The sequence below is a fragment of the Stenella coeruleoalba genome (genome assembly GCF_951394435.1).
Source record: "Stenella coeruleoalba genome assembly, chromosome: 2".
NCBI classification, from domain to species: domain Eukaryota; kingdom Metazoa; phylum Chordata; class Mammalia; order Artiodactyla; family Delphinidae; genus Stenella; species Stenella coeruleoalba.
Genome location: NC_137147.1, coordinates 164,120,066 through 164,135,173, shown reverse-complemented (window position 1 = coordinate 164,135,173; position 15,108 = coordinate 164,120,066). Strand labels below are relative to the sequence as shown.

The 15,108-nt window shown below is 43.8% G+C and overlaps 1 protein-coding gene across 2 annotated transcripts in view; it reads left to right on the top strand.

Moving 5' to 3' along the window:
• Positions 1-15,108, top strand: part of CCNY (cyclin Y) — a 127,778-nt gene that overhangs the window by 105,996 nt on the left and 6,674 nt on the right. For both annotated transcript variants that reach the window (XM_079907710.1, XM_079907709.1), the window contains exons 4-7: positions 935-1,035; positions 6,768-6,803; positions 10,012-10,069; positions 10,162-10,281. In XM_079907710.1, coding sequence (XP_079763836.1) covers positions 935-1,035; positions 6,768-6,803; positions 10,012-10,069; positions 10,162-10,281 — 315 coding nt within the window. The remainder of the gene's footprint in view (positions 1-934; positions 1,036-6,767; positions 6,804-10,011; positions 10,070-10,161; positions 10,282-15,108) is intronic.

The window sequence follows — 15,108 nt, the reverse complement described above, 5'->3', positions numbered from 1 at the left end:
GGCTTCGTTGGGGGTGGGCACATGAGGCAGGCAGTGTTGTTATCCTTAAGGAATTATCTTTTTTGGTTGCTGAAAATGACACTTAGATTGTCAGCATAACACCAGGCAAGTGGAGACTTGTTTGGATGATTTTATTATTTTTTTTCTAACATGCTTTGAGCTAGAATTATCCAGATTGATGTCTACTAATCATATTGCCCACATAATTGCCAAAAATCGACTTACTATTCAATTAGATGTCATCCGAGTATAATTTAAATTCTTTAAATTCTTTGTTCTTTAACAGTATATTTCAGAAGTAGATCTTAGTTCTGAAGTTTTCCAAAGAGCTCAAAATTTATGTAGCTGTGAAAAAACCAGGCATGAGACTGCACAGGCACCCTACCTGAAGCTTATACATTGGTAGTATTTTCAAAAGCATCAGATAACTTTCACTTATTTTTATCTTCACCTCCTGAAATTCAAGATTCGGAGATTCTAAATGAACATTGGCTGCATTTTCCATGGTCCCCAAATCGACTGTATCCCAAGAATAGAAAAAATGGGTGCAGTGGACTCTTGTCTTGATCCTCGTGCCTCAATCCAGGATGCCGCCTTCAGCAAGGGCTTTCATTGATGTGATGAGCGCATACTTCTTGTTTCTCAGTGATTTTACGGACTCTGCAGCACACGCTTTGATGCTCGATTGCGAGAGTGTACTGTTCTGATGGAGGCTGGGGGCCAGGAGTGGTGGTGGTGACTTTTCTTTGTGGAAGAACATGGAATTTCATTGTAGGAAGGAAGTGGGTTTGTACTGTTCTTGCTGGTAGTGTTAACATTTCTCACCAAGACACTTTTCCTCTATAGGCTGGTCTCAAGGTGAAGGGGATGATGTTCCTTGGAAGAATTTTGAGCCCTATTTAATTGTCCTTGTCTTGTTGCCATTGTTTTTTAGCATCCTCCAGGACAAATAGGAAGGAAATACAGCTCCTGCTCGACTATTTTCCTAGATGATAGCACAGTCAGTCAACCAAACCTCAAGTATACAATTAAATGGTGGGTATACACATTTTTCCTTAACTGAATGTCTTTTCTTTTCCTTAACTGAATGTCTTTTCTTTTCCTTAACCTGATGGCTAACTGGTTGGTTGTGGGGTCTGGGAGTGGTAAGATTGGGCAGGGGGAGGCCATATTCAAGAAGTCTTTTTAAAAAGTGATTTTGGGAGTTAAAATGTGGGGTGTTCAAAATATTTGTCTATATTACCGTTTACATAAAAAGGCCAAATTTTTCAGTGATTTTAAATGTAGGTTAGAGCATATTTTTGAGTTTTGTGCATACTTTCTACCTTCCCACCTCCTAGTGAAGCCATCCTGGCGTAAGTCTGCTAGTATTTTACCTTCAAGGTGTAATGGGTCCCACTTTGATGTGGGGTTGCAGTAGAAAGCAGGCTTGGCACCATGGAAGTGTATTTGCCTGGAGCGTGGAGAGTGGTGTTCTGACCTTGGCTGTCTCCCCAGCAGGGAGGGTGGGCTGAGCCCCCTCGCTCTGGTCTCTTACTGTAAAATGGGGCTTAAGGGAGGAAAGGGGGGCGGTCTTTGGATAAAATCTTTTCCCTTTGTGGTTTCAGTTCTCTTATTTTCAAGGGGGAGGTGGGAGGGATGGAATGCTGGTTTTTCCAGAAATGTTCCCACTAGCATTGTGGTAGGAAGCCTTGATAAAGGTGCTGGGGTCTGTGGCCTATGGCTCAGCTATGAAAAACCTGGGATATTTTGCCTCTGCACTCATTTAAGAAGAGTCCACATTTAACAGCAGTCCACGTTAGCATGTGCAGTGAGTGTTTGTGTTTGTAAATAAGAAGGCTTCTTGTGTTCCAGTGGGCCAGGCATCCAGGCCTCAGAGCCCTGTTCTGCGTGTGCCCACACATGGCAGTCAGGCCTGCCAAGCAGTGGGGACGGTGCCCCCTCCAGGCGGAAGGTGAGAGGTGGGCCCGCCTAGAGCGAGGCCGCCTTCTCCCCTATGGGTTGCTTGTTTCTAAGATCTAAACGGGAACGTAGCTTCTTCCCTCCTTCCGTTGGTGGTTGAGGGACCAGCGGGCATCACCCCACAATGGGCGCTCACGGCTGGGAGCCCGCATGTGCCCTCGCTTCACCGCCCTGCCCTTGGCCGAGCTGCCCTACCCTGGGGCTGGGCTCTGTGCCGGGGTCTGGGAGGTGCTGGGGCAGGAAGCAGGAGCCTGGAGACCTGGCACCTGGCACCCGCTCGAGCCCTAGAGCCCCGCCTCCCTGGGGCCTGGGACCCTCCCTCCAGGACTGGCGGGAGCTGTGGGTTTCCAGGGGCTCGGACTCTGTCGCTCAGTGCTTCACCTGGGGATGACTTCACACTGCCACTGGTTGTGATGCAGACACTCCGGGGCCCAGTAGGAGATCTGGGTGACAATTTGATATTTCAGTGTGGAGTCTGGGAGGTAGAAGCTCCGCAGTCACAAGTGCGGTCTGTGAATCAGTGGTTCCAGCTCGCCACACCCGCAAGGCCCCCGAGGGCTTAGAGCCCCACTGAGGTGTGATGTCTGGCCCCGCAGATCCAGGATCTGGAATGTCAACCCCGCCGGGAGATTCTCATAGGTGGCCAAGGCCAAGAACCCCTGGTGTCAGTGAACAACTGCCTTCGAGTTCCCTTGAAAGCTTAACCTGTGGTTAATACCGGGAGGAAAAGCAGCTGGACAGCTGGGCCAGTGATGATGGCTGAGTGCCGAGAGGAGGCATCCAGGGTGGATGCTGTGGCTGCCCTGGTCCAGAGGACGCTTCTCCACACCACCCGGACTTGAGATGCCTTCAGTCAGTTGCTTATTTGTTTTAAAATGTGCCGTTTTCAAAAATGTACACTTTGGACCTGGGAGCTGGGTAGGGTGGGCCCTAATTGTAGCGATACCATCAGAATCGTTCCCTGTAAATTCCCGTATGTCACACGTGACCTGGTTCTGGTCATTTTGAGATGTTAGCTGGCCTGGGTAACTTCAGCCAGGGCCTTTGACAGCACGAGGGCAACGAATGTCATGAAGGGCAGGGAGATTGGAAGTCTGAAGGCCCTCCTATTCTAAAATTCTGCCTAACCGTATCCTACACCTGCCAAGGCCCTTGTGACCTCCTGTCCCAAGATGTTAAAATTGATACAAACTCATTAATCAGTAGTTCAGCTTCCTGTGGGCAGAGTAAGCGTTCGTGGGCTGAACTCGCCTCCTGATAAACCATGTAGGACCTTGGAGAAAATGCTCCGGGTTCTAACAATAGCTTTCTAAGCTAATTTTAGAAGAAAACCCTTCTGGGGAGTTCCTTGGTGGCCTAGCGGTTAGGATTCCAGGCTTTCACCGCCGTGGCCCAGGTTCAATCCCTGGTTGTGGAACAGATCCTGCAAACCACGTGATGCGGCTGGGGTGGGGGTGGGGGGGAAAGGTTACAAAAGAACCAAATGGAAATCCAGGAGTTGAAAAGTACTCTGAAATAAAATTCATATTAAAAAAAAAGAACAAGAAAAGAAATCCCCTTCTGTAAATCGGGGATTGCCAAAATGAACAAACATTTACGAATTCTGGTTCAGAAATGGGTGGAGGGTTGAGAGTGGCTCTAACTGTCAAAGAGAAGCAGCAGCAGTGTGACACATTTGGGCACAATTCTGTGCTCATTTTTTTCACAGGCATAGTATCTTCTCTGAGAACTTGATTTTCACATCTTTCTCCTGAAGGTCAATAGCTGTGGTATGAATTTAGAGTTTGCCACCCACCCCCGTGCCCCTGTAACCGACCCAGGCCCCGAATCCTGTGTGAGCACGGGGATGGTGCTCAGAGGACAGGGGGAGGGCGGTGAGGGCCGCTCGCAGCTGCCCACACCATCCGCGGCCCCGGGCCTGAGGGTCGAGAGCAGCTTCGTACACCCGCCAGAACCTGGCACCTCTGACTTAGCTCTAGGTGAGAAGTACAGCGAGGGTAGTGCCCGTGGTCAGAAACATGTTTTGTTTTCCTGATCAAGAAAATAGCATTTCTTCATTCCCAGCTCCCCTTCCCTCCTGGCTCTGCAGCAAGGGCAGTTGAGCTAACCCTCTGGTCAGCCTGTCCTGGGTGACCTCACCATTTTCTGAGGACATGGCAGACTAAGCAGGCCTCCAAAGCTGGACATTTGGAGTAAAGCCTGAAGCCTGGAATTGATTCTGTTTTCAGCTGACTGTCCTTTGCCCCCGGCAGTCACTTCTTTCACAATGACCGACTGAACTGGCCTGTGGAGCTGGGCCCAACACGTGCATCCTCAGCTTGGTTTTCTCACTTTCCGGGGTATGATCTTGAGTGGACATTGGCCTACAGACTGGCACTGTGTTTTATGGAGGCCTGAGTCATGATAACATCCAAGCTTGCTTTCAGCTCTGGAGATCTGGGAGACAGTAACCTTGGGGCCCCGAAGACCTTCAGTCCATCTACAGAAGCCGGAAGACCTCTTGAGGTGGAATTATTCATAGGGCAACAACAATAATAATAATAACTTTGCTTTAGAACTTTATATTTGAGATCATGCTTTTATACACTTCATTTGATTGTAATAACCACTCTGTGATGTGGGTTGAATTGTAATTTTTTAGTTGAGGAATTGAAGGCTCTGAGAGGTGGATAAACTCTAATTGATGAAGGAGCCAGTTTTTAAACCCAGCTGGTCTGACTTCAGTGCAGTGGTGATTTTCCTGTGATGTGCTCCCTCACAGGGGAAGCAGGGACCATATTTTTCTCAATCAATCAAAGCAATTAAAGTAATCACTATACCAAACCCAATCATATGAAACATTCAATTTAATCATCACAGCAGGACTGTTAAATGAATAAAACAGTACTTTCTTCCTTTTTCCTAGAGGCAGCATTATAGAATGAAAGGGCATAAAACCATGATACAAGTCGGAAATCCCGACGTCTAGTGTCTCTACCTGATTTTCTTATTTATAAAATAGAATCAGTAACATTTATTATTTCCCATTGCAGGGCTTTTAAGGTACGTGAAGGCACTTTGAAAACTGTACCATTATTTTTTAAACTTCTGAAGTCCCTTCACCCCACTTTCCTTCATCAGCTTAGATGCTTTTCAAGATGTTAGGAGGAAGAGAATATATTACATTTGCTCAGGGATACTTTTAACACTTAGCTGAAATCATTTGAATTAATAGATCTGGAAAGAGAGATTTAGAAGGAGATGCTTTCTTTGATAGAGTGAGATGAGCTATAGTCATGTTGAGTCGTGGGTGAACATCTGAGCTACTCAGAGTCCAGCGTGCATGCCCAGGTCTCTGAGTGAGTGCCGCCGCCGAGTGAGCTGAGGTGTTTGGGACCCAGCCCTCTACCTCCATGTTGGTGCCCTGGATGGCAGTTTCTGTGCTCTGAGAACACAATCTGATGCAGCCAGTTAGCTATGTTCTTAGAAGCTTAAAAAATAAATTTTTGGCCTCCTCAGTACATTTTAAAGTAAAACAAAAATTGTGGAAGGATCTAGACAGGTTGCAAAAGAGGAAATAATAAAAAAAAATTGGGCAGTCAACACGAATAACCCTGCCAACTTGACAGGTGATCAAAGAAACTCAAATTGAAAACGGTTACACTTTTAACCTGTCCAGTTGGAGAACATTTTTTTAAAACATTCAAGGTGAGTGTTGGTGAAGGGGAGGTGAGACAGACACTGGTGGGGAAGTACACTGGTACAGCTTTTCTGCAAAGATACTGGGATGTATATGTGGGGAGCCTTACAGTTATTAATGACCTTAGAGCAAGTAATTCCAAGTACAGGATGTTTTCTTATGGAAATAATATAGTCATAGGTCACACAAATATTTATCATTATGGTGTTAATCATAATTGCAAAAATATTAAAAATAACTTAAATGTTCAATAGTAGGGGGATGGTTAATAAATTATTCAACAATGTAATGGAATATAGTCAGCCATTTAAAGTCACGTTTTTGAATAACACTTTAATGGTAAGAAAAATGTTAATGAGGATAAAAGTGGGATGCAAACCTGTTTGCTTTAGGTAGATACGAATAAATACCTCTATATCTTAAGCTGATAGTAATAATCTGGGCAGAGGAATTATTTTTCTGTATACTTTTTTTATTTTCCAAAAATTTCTTCAATCTGAATGTAACACATTTTATAATCAGAAAAACATTATTTGAAGAAAATTCAGGGGATAGGAATGTCTTCATTAAATCCAGATCTTTTAAAATGTAAAATAAAATTTTAAGGTATTACAAATAAGAGTTACACTACCATTTCAGCAAATGAATGAATAAATTAGGCAGATTTCCAAGAGGTTATTGATTTAAAAGAAAAAATGGCAAACCACTGTGGGTAATATTCACATTTTGATGGTAGTTATAAAGAAACCACTAATTTTCTAAAACAGCAGGTGCTGAGTTGGAGACTTCTAGAGGTGTTTAATTTCACCACCTATTTTTTACATAGTGCCTGTATTTTAAAGTGAAGAAAGCTTAAGGTTTCAGCTAGAAAGAGAAACTTGTTTCTGAATATCACTTGAAGTTTTGGTGTTTCTGGAAAAGATTTAATAATTGCTCAAAATAAGTACCTGATTGATTTACTTTGAAGAATGCATTTTCTTAATCAGCATTGTGAATTAAGTGGGGCTGTTCAGATGGGTCATTTTTTACTTAAATTTTAAATATTTATGGTCAGACTGATGCCAGATAATATATGACATCTTGAATGTGCTTATGAAACACTGAACTTCTGCATTTTATTTTACAGTGTAGCTCTCGCAATATATTACCACATCAAAAACAGGTAGGTGGATTTTGATTAATTTTGTGCTAAAAACATCACACATCATCTACTGTGATGTTTTTCCTATTACGTTCTAGTTCCTTAGCCTTTGAGTTTTATATTCTTATTTCATTTTCATAGAATCTCTAAAGTTAGTACAATTTACCCACACTTCCTAGGTAAATGCTGAACTGCTTCTGAGTCAGAGGACACGAAATGAAGCCAGCAAAACAAAGTTTCTTGACAATGTTCAGCCTCCTCTTGACTTTATTTTCTGTATAATTTGCTTAAACATTCTGTCTGTTATAAAATATTTTAACAATTTTCTGTGTGCCGCTTTAACATGAAAAAATGTTTAGTTTATAGTTTCAATTCAGTAGAAAAAGTTTTGTTGTAAATTTAGTCATAAACTATTTTAATGTAGTAGAAATTCTCTCTCTGATAGATGTCTGGAGATAGTTCAGTTAATTTTAAAAGTCAGTTAAAACAGGGACTCACAGAAGAATCATTTAAACATTTACCTTAAGCATTTTAATTCAACATAAAACATGTAAAAGTACACTCATCTGCCAGTTTTATGCAGCACTGAGGCTTCTGCTTTGAGCGTGGGGCATTGATTACTGAAGTGCTGTCCTTTTATAAGCCACACCTGTTTTGTGTGTGTTTTTTGGTTTGTTTTTGTAATCAATAGCGAGAAAACTTGTGACATTTGCTAAACAATGACTATAGAATCTTTTAGGCTTTGACCACACCTGATCTACAGCAAACTTGTTTTTAGTGATTTCCTTTTATTGGGTCTTTATGAAGCATCCTTCTTCGTTTTCATGAGAACAAAGCCACTCTCACTGCAGTCCTCTTCCACTGATGGGTGTGACATTTACATGTGTTATATGAGTGTAGTAACAGTTCCGGGAACCAGCAAGGTCACCTTTTGGCTAGCGTGGGTCTCCGTGGTGGGGGCCACAGCCCTGGAGTCTATTTTAGGAAGGGGACAAGGGAGAGTTGTGACAAGCAGTGACGTGGAGGGTAGATGACAGAGCTTGTGATGGACAGGTTATGGGAAAACACAGCCATTGGAAGCAAATACCTGGAAAGGTATTCTCTGTAATGACCTTTCTCTGTAGTGTAACTGTGATTCATGGTTCATTATGGTGCTTGAGAAGTTTGGATTTACGAACTTACAAAATGTAGGATACTGGAACTTCGAACCTTGACCAGAATAACTTAGTGACAGTGTAGATTCGTCTTGCTGCTTATTTCTATGATAGTAGTTCACACTTTTTAAACACTTAGGTCTTAACTAGCAATGTAATACCATTGGTGAAACTCAGATGTGTTCTCAAAACAGTTTTGCATTAGCATCTCCGATTTCTCAGTTCTTAGACTCTATGGGCCTCAAAGCTAATCTGTAGCCATAGCTATTAATAATAAGACCCAACTCCATTAAATGCTTACTCTGACCGCCCTGGTCAGCTCTTTGCATGCCTTATCTCATTTAATTTTTTATAACAGCTCCATGAGGTGATTCTGACATTATCTCCATTTTACAGATAAAGAAACTGAGGCATAGAGAGATTTTTTTAAAATAATTTGCCTGAGATTACACAACTAGTAAAGTGGGGAATTGGGAATTGAACCCAAGCAATATACCACTGAGACTTTAAATGATATGCTCTGCTGAGTTAATGGTGATACATTGGGCCGAGAGGAAGTGGAGAGAGTCCAACAGAAAAGTCAGCCTGTGGAAACAAGCATGATTAATTTACAGATTGTAGCCTGAAAGTGTCTTGAGAAGAGGTGTCTGCAGACTCCCTCTTTGATAAGTCATACTGACCCAGCCTCAGGGGCTGGTGATAGATCCCTTAGCTTTGATAGAGACTGTGCTGAGATTCATAGCTTTTAATGGAAGTGAAAGCAAAATCCACTTCTCAGAGGAGTCATTTTAGCTTAAATTTTGAATCCTTATTTATATTTCTGAACCTACATTTTGATTTTTAAAATTACTTGTGAAAGTTTCTCGAGAGTGCTGAATGGTGTTTCAGGGGCTCTCACTCCTCAGGAGAACTGAACAGGGCTGAAGAGCCTGAGGAGTTGGGGGCGTCCCTCACCTTCCTCCTTGAGTACCTGGCAGAGGTGGTTGGCAGTCGAGGGGGATCACGATTCCTCAGCGCCAGGTGCACTTTGTTTTCACCCCACTCTCCAGTCCTGACTGCTTGAGCCGTGATTTTATTCGGGTTCATCTAAATCTTTGCTGTCTGTCCTGCAGGCTAGTGAAAAGCAGCACAGGTATGAATGCCCAGAGCTTTAAAAACAGTTCCCACTGTGCAAAGACAGGGATGAAAATTGAGCTGGTCTGCCAAGCTCTTTCTTTCGCTTTTATTTTGATGCAGACAGTAAGTTCATAGAACAGAAACTGTAGTGTTTGCCACGGGGCGTGCGTGTTAGGGACAGATCTGCAGCCTTCTGATACTTGCGAGCCTAGTTGACGTTGGAAAATTGTGTGCTGTTAACCAAAGCAGTGGTTTCCAAATTTGGTTTTTAAAGAAATAATTTTAGACAAAACTCAAATGACATAAAACAGATGGAGGTAGAGCCATCACTAGTGGAGTGTGGACGACCCCCCCAGAGCCCAGCGGCCCCGCTGAGCTCACAGTGAACACTGCCACTTTAAATGGGTCTGTGCAGTTACCGGCTTGGTAACAACCAGTTACACTTTTCTACATGTTCCCTCTTGTTTTTCAATATACAATCATGAAACTCCTCATTAGCGAAGTGGTTAAGTTGCATGCTGTGAAACTTTCAAACTAATCTCCAGGACACACTATGAGTGTTCATTGTTACCCTCAGACTTCTTTCTTGTCGACCACAACCTAAGGATGGTTTAAACAGATCTGTCAGCCTTTGCTCAGAAACAAGAGGTTAAAGAAATTTAGATTTGGTTCATTTGAAAACTCAGGAAATGAAAATCTAGATTTTCACTTAATTAAACTAAATGTGATTCATAACCTTTATTTCTTGGACTATTCAAAAATGACTAAGTGTTGTCCCCAAGAAAAACAAATTATAATTCATGAATAATCAGTAGCATCTCTTAACAGCACTGCTTCTGTTTCTTGAAATAACAGCTGAATCAAAATACATTTTTGTTTCCTTTTGACTGGCATTCATTCTTGCAGAAGGTAAACTCCGTTTTCTGTTATTTCTCCCCCCGGCCCGCCCCCCCAACCAGGGACCCAGATGGAAGGATGCTCTTGGATATTTTCGATGAGAACCTTCACCCTCTTTCGGTAACCCTCCCCCGGGGTCTCAGGGTGTTGTCCAGTCGTGTCTCTGTTATTCTTGTTGGGCGGCCAGTCATTGAGAATCTCTCCTTTCCCAGAAATGCGAAGTGCCACCAGATTATGACAAACACAACCCAGAGCAGAAGCAGATTTACCGGTTTGTTCGGACACTGTTCAGTGCTGCTCAGCTGACTGCGGAATGTGCCATTGTCACCCTGGTGAGTGCCCACAGGGTGATGCGGTCGTGGAGTGGGGCGCAGGCAGGAATGTCCGTCACGGACCTGGGAAGCACAGCACCACTTCAGGGTTGTCTTTTATCTGCGAGGGTAGCGACGGGATCTCCTAAAAGAGGGTGCGTGTGTGGTCTGCTCCACAGTGCCCACCTAAAGCCCATTGTCAGATCGCACTCAGAATCAGGAAAGCTGAAATGCTGCGTGCAGGTAAGTGAAGCACGGGGCCCAAGGGCCTGAGAAGGACCAGCGCCTCCTCATTAACGTCCAGGTTTGTGGTGTTGGTTCCCTGCAGAGGTTTAATACCATTGATCAGATGTGATAAGTTCATATATCGGAAGGACTGCTGTAGTTGCTGCCTTCTCTTCTGTGATTTTCATGTAAATATGTGTCTGTAAGATACTCAGAGACAGCATGGACATAAATCTGCACTTTAAGACTTGAGATAAAAATCTGTAACCTTACTTAGACTCTGAAAACCTTAGGGACGGACTCTTTAGGTCAGATCTCATTTGGGAAATAGATTTGGCTGTGTAGCCCATTGTCACTGACCTTTCGTCACTGACATTGTGTGCAACTCAGATAAGAAGTAAGCTCTGCCAGTGCACGGGCTGCCCCGAGGGACCAGAAAGTCATCCCTGCAGTTCCTGAGAAGAGATTGGTGTGTGACAGAAAGTGTACAGGACCCTTTGTGTCTCTGCCACACTAAGAGCCCTGTACTCTCGGATGATTGGACAGTAACCTGTTTGTTTGTTCATTTCTTCTCTCATGGAACTTGCCGCCTGGTAGGTTAACAGACATTCAACAAGTCTTCCTCTGGTGATCTGGAGTGATGATAGGTCCTTAGGTCATGATTGGGAAGCATATTTATTGCTCAGCTTTGTTCCTCCAAAGGATGTCACGTCCTTAACAAAACACACCTTGGGCAGCAGGATTGATATTTTAATGAAAGGAGATTGTGATAAAGGGGAGGGAAGGGTGAGAAAATCAGATGACACCGTGGATAAGATTAGTACTAAAATCCACACCATGATGAAAGATTCATTTTGAAGCTTCTGCAGATGGAATGTGGTGGGGTTTTTTTTACCTTCCATTCCTAAGAAAACTGTGACCTGACCGTGCCCTGTAGTGCCTTAGAGTTTGGATTTATTAGCATGAAGGAGAAGGTTAGCGTCCTGTGGAGGACACAGTTTCTGCAGAGACATGGAGAACATGTAAAGTGTGTTTCCCTGTCTCTGAGGATGGCTGGGAGGGGTGGCTAGTTTGTCTTGGGAGTACTACGAGAGTGATGTGTATTTGTCAGTCATTGGAACTGCTGAAATCTTCTCTTGTCCTGTGACATCAGCTGGTGGCTTAGCAGGGGATTAGCATACATATATGGCGGTCTTGCTGGCTACAGCCTAAAGGTGAGCAGCTTTGGGGCCCGCACAGCAGGCCCAGCTCTGCAGACGGATTCTCTGGGGCCTGCTTGGTTGGCCGAGTCAGCCTGGGGCCTGTGGGCAGAGGGCAGACAGCTGCGAGCTCTGAGCGAGCCCCATGTATGATGATCCTGCCCTTCTCTCCAGTCTCTAGAGGTAGAAGCAGCCGTTCACAACAGGCCCGGTCTAGAGCTGGCAGAACTGCATCTCTCTCGGCCTTTCTCCTGGGCCTTCTCTTGGCGGCATGCCCGGGGGGAGGCGGGGGGGCCCACAGTTAGCTCTGCACTGCTGCACACAAGGAACCAGACTGCAGCCTGCCTGTGCAAGGAGCTTCCAGGACCTTCAGCCACTTGCTCCTGGCTGTATCAGGGAGCACCAGTCATGCCAGCCCAGCTGGGTCCCCCTCGAGTGGCCTGGCAGGTCCAGCCATTGCTGCATGGCCATGAGGGCTGCCATTCAGCCCCTGGACTGCAGCCCCAAAGTGCCTCTCAGAGGCTGGTGCTCTGATGTTGAGGCGACCTGTGGAATCTATCCATTCTGACCCCGAAGACTCCCTTTTTAGGTCACGTTAGTGGTTTCTAAGGAAGTCAAAAGCTGTTGTTCAGATGGTGTCCAGTGACGAATCCAAATATCTCATTCTTGTGCTCCTTCAAATACTAGCAAATAGGAAGCGCTGTTGAGGTCCCAGTTGGCTAAGCTCTGGGTACGAGAGTCTTAAGATGAATGGACCCAGTGCTGCTCTTTAAAATCCATGGAAAAGTTCCAGCATCGTCGGAAGTTTGGTCACGTATCCTGGATTCCATGAGCTTGCATTTTCTTCCTCCCCCGTGCCTTTAACAGTTTTATTTTGTACAGTCAACCGAATGCTCTTTGTAGCTCAGTAAGTGCTCACTGGCCTGTATTTTCTAGAGACTCCCAAGGACGGTCCTTCTTATGAAAGTAAATCTGCAAATTTAATTGAGCAAGAGTGTCCTGTTAGCAACGGTCTAGGGAATGGTGTTGAGAAAGAATCAATTGTCTGTTATTTTACTTGGCAGAGAATTAAAACACCCAAGTGGGAATTTACTAAAGAAATTGCAGCTGACCCTTGAGTATAGCTTTACTGGCAAGTTCTGCTAAATTACATGCTGTTAAGTGGCGCTTATTATGAATGCCTTATCTCCCAACATAACAACTGCCTTCCCTCAGTAATGGACTGTATTTTCATGTCTGATTCCTCTAGTTAGCCCTAGTGGAATATCAGACATGGTAGATGCCCGTTATTTTTTTCTAAATGTTATCTTAAATATTATCTAGTGTACCTGTTAATATCTATCTACTATGGTAAAGTAAGAAGAAAATTGAGTAGCCTTCTTTCTGTACTGAGTCAATGAGGAGCTGTTTCGTTGGGGAGCTTGGAGAGGTTTACATAGCTCGTCTGTATAAAGGAATAGAGTCTTAGGGATCTGGATGAAGACTGTTCATAACAATTGCTTTAAAAAATCTGGAGTTAGGTCCAGCTTCAGTTTTCTGCTTGTTTTTTTTTTTTAAGAAATATTTTATTTTATTTATTTTTTGGCCGCACCACAAGATCCGCTTGTGGGATCTTAGTTCCCCGACCAGGGATTGAACTCGCGCCCTCGGCAGTGAAAGTGTGGAGTCCTAACCACTGGACCACCAGGGAATTCCCTATCATACATCTTTTTGATTCTCTCCTTGGTAGAATGAGAAGAATTAGTCATCAACCTTTGTAAAAACTATGGAAGTAATCATTCCACAGTTCAGAAAAATGTAAAACATACCAATAAACAGATTTTTATGAAGGGGGACTTTAAAAGGCATTCGTACCTTGTGATCCAGCTTAAGCAGTGGGCTTTGTGGATATTTCTGATGTTTGTCTTCAAACTAAATTATGGCAGTTTATAAATCCTATATTACAATTGGTTTCATTTTACAACTTCAGCTGGAATTATTTCATTTAAAAACAATCACTTCAGGGACTTCCCTGGTGGTCCAGTGGTTAAGACTCCATGCTCCCAATGCAGGGGGTCTGGGTTCGATCCCTGGTCAGGGAACTAGATCCCGCATGCCGCAACTCAGCCTGCATGCCTCAACTGAAGATCCCTCACGCAGCAACGAAGCTCTGATGTACTGCAACTAAGACCCGGCGAAGCCAAATACATGCATACATACATACATACATACATAAATATTAAAAAAAAATAAGATACTTCACACCCATTAGGATGACAATAATTAAAAAAAAAATACAGACAACAAGTGTTGGCAAGGATGTGGAAACACTGTAACCCTTGTGCATTACCGGTGGGGATGTAAATGGTTCAGCTGCTGTGGAAGATAGTATGGTGGTTCTTCAAAAAATTAAACATAGATTATGATATGATCCAGCAGTTCCACTTCTGGGTGTATACCCGAAAGAATCAAAAGCAGAGACTCGAACAGATACTTGTACACCAGTGTTCACAGCAACATTATTCACAGTAGCCGAAAGAGGAAACCACTCAAATGTCTGTCAGTGGATGATAGATAAACAAAATGTGGTCCATACATAAAATGGATCATTATTCAGCCTTGAAAAGGGAGGACATGTTGACACATGCTACAATGTGGAACATTATGCTCAATGAAAGAAGCCAATCACAAAAGGACAAATACACTGCGATTCCACCTATGTAAGGTACCTAGAGTAGTCACAGTCACGTAGGCGGAAAGTACAAAGGTGGGTGCCAGGGGCCAGGGGAGGGGAAGTGGGGAGTTGTAATAGGTACAGAGTTTCAATTTGGGAAGATGGAAAAGTTGTGGAAATAGAGATAGATGGTGGCGATTTCACAACACTGTGACTGTTCTTAATGCCACAGAAATGATTAAGTGGTAAATCTTATGTGTATTTTACCATAATAATTAAAAAAATACGTTTATCAACACTGCCTGTAAATCTACAATTACCTCAAAATAAAGAGTTTAATTTAGAAACAACTACAGATAGAAAAAAATAGGTTTCTTTCACATCCTTTGTTCTCCTTCTTGGCACGTTGGTGGTTTTGTTTTGTTTTTTTTAAACGGAACTTTTTTTTTTTTTGGCTGTGTTGGGTCTTCGTTGCTGCATGCAGGCTTTCTCTAGTTGCGGCGAGCAGGGGCTACGCTTTGTTGTGGTGCGCGCGCTTCTCATTGTAGTGGCTTCTTGTTGCGGAGCACGGGCTCTAGGAGCACGGGCTTCAGTAGTTGTGGCTCGCGGGTTCTAGAGCGCAGGCTCAGTAGTTGTGGCGCACGGGCTTAGTTGCTCCGCAGCAAGTGGGATCTTCCCGGACCAGGGGTTGAGCCCGTGTCCCCTGCATTGGCAGGCGGATTCTTAACCACTGCGCTACCAGGGAAGCCCAGTGGTTTGTTGAATGTGTGT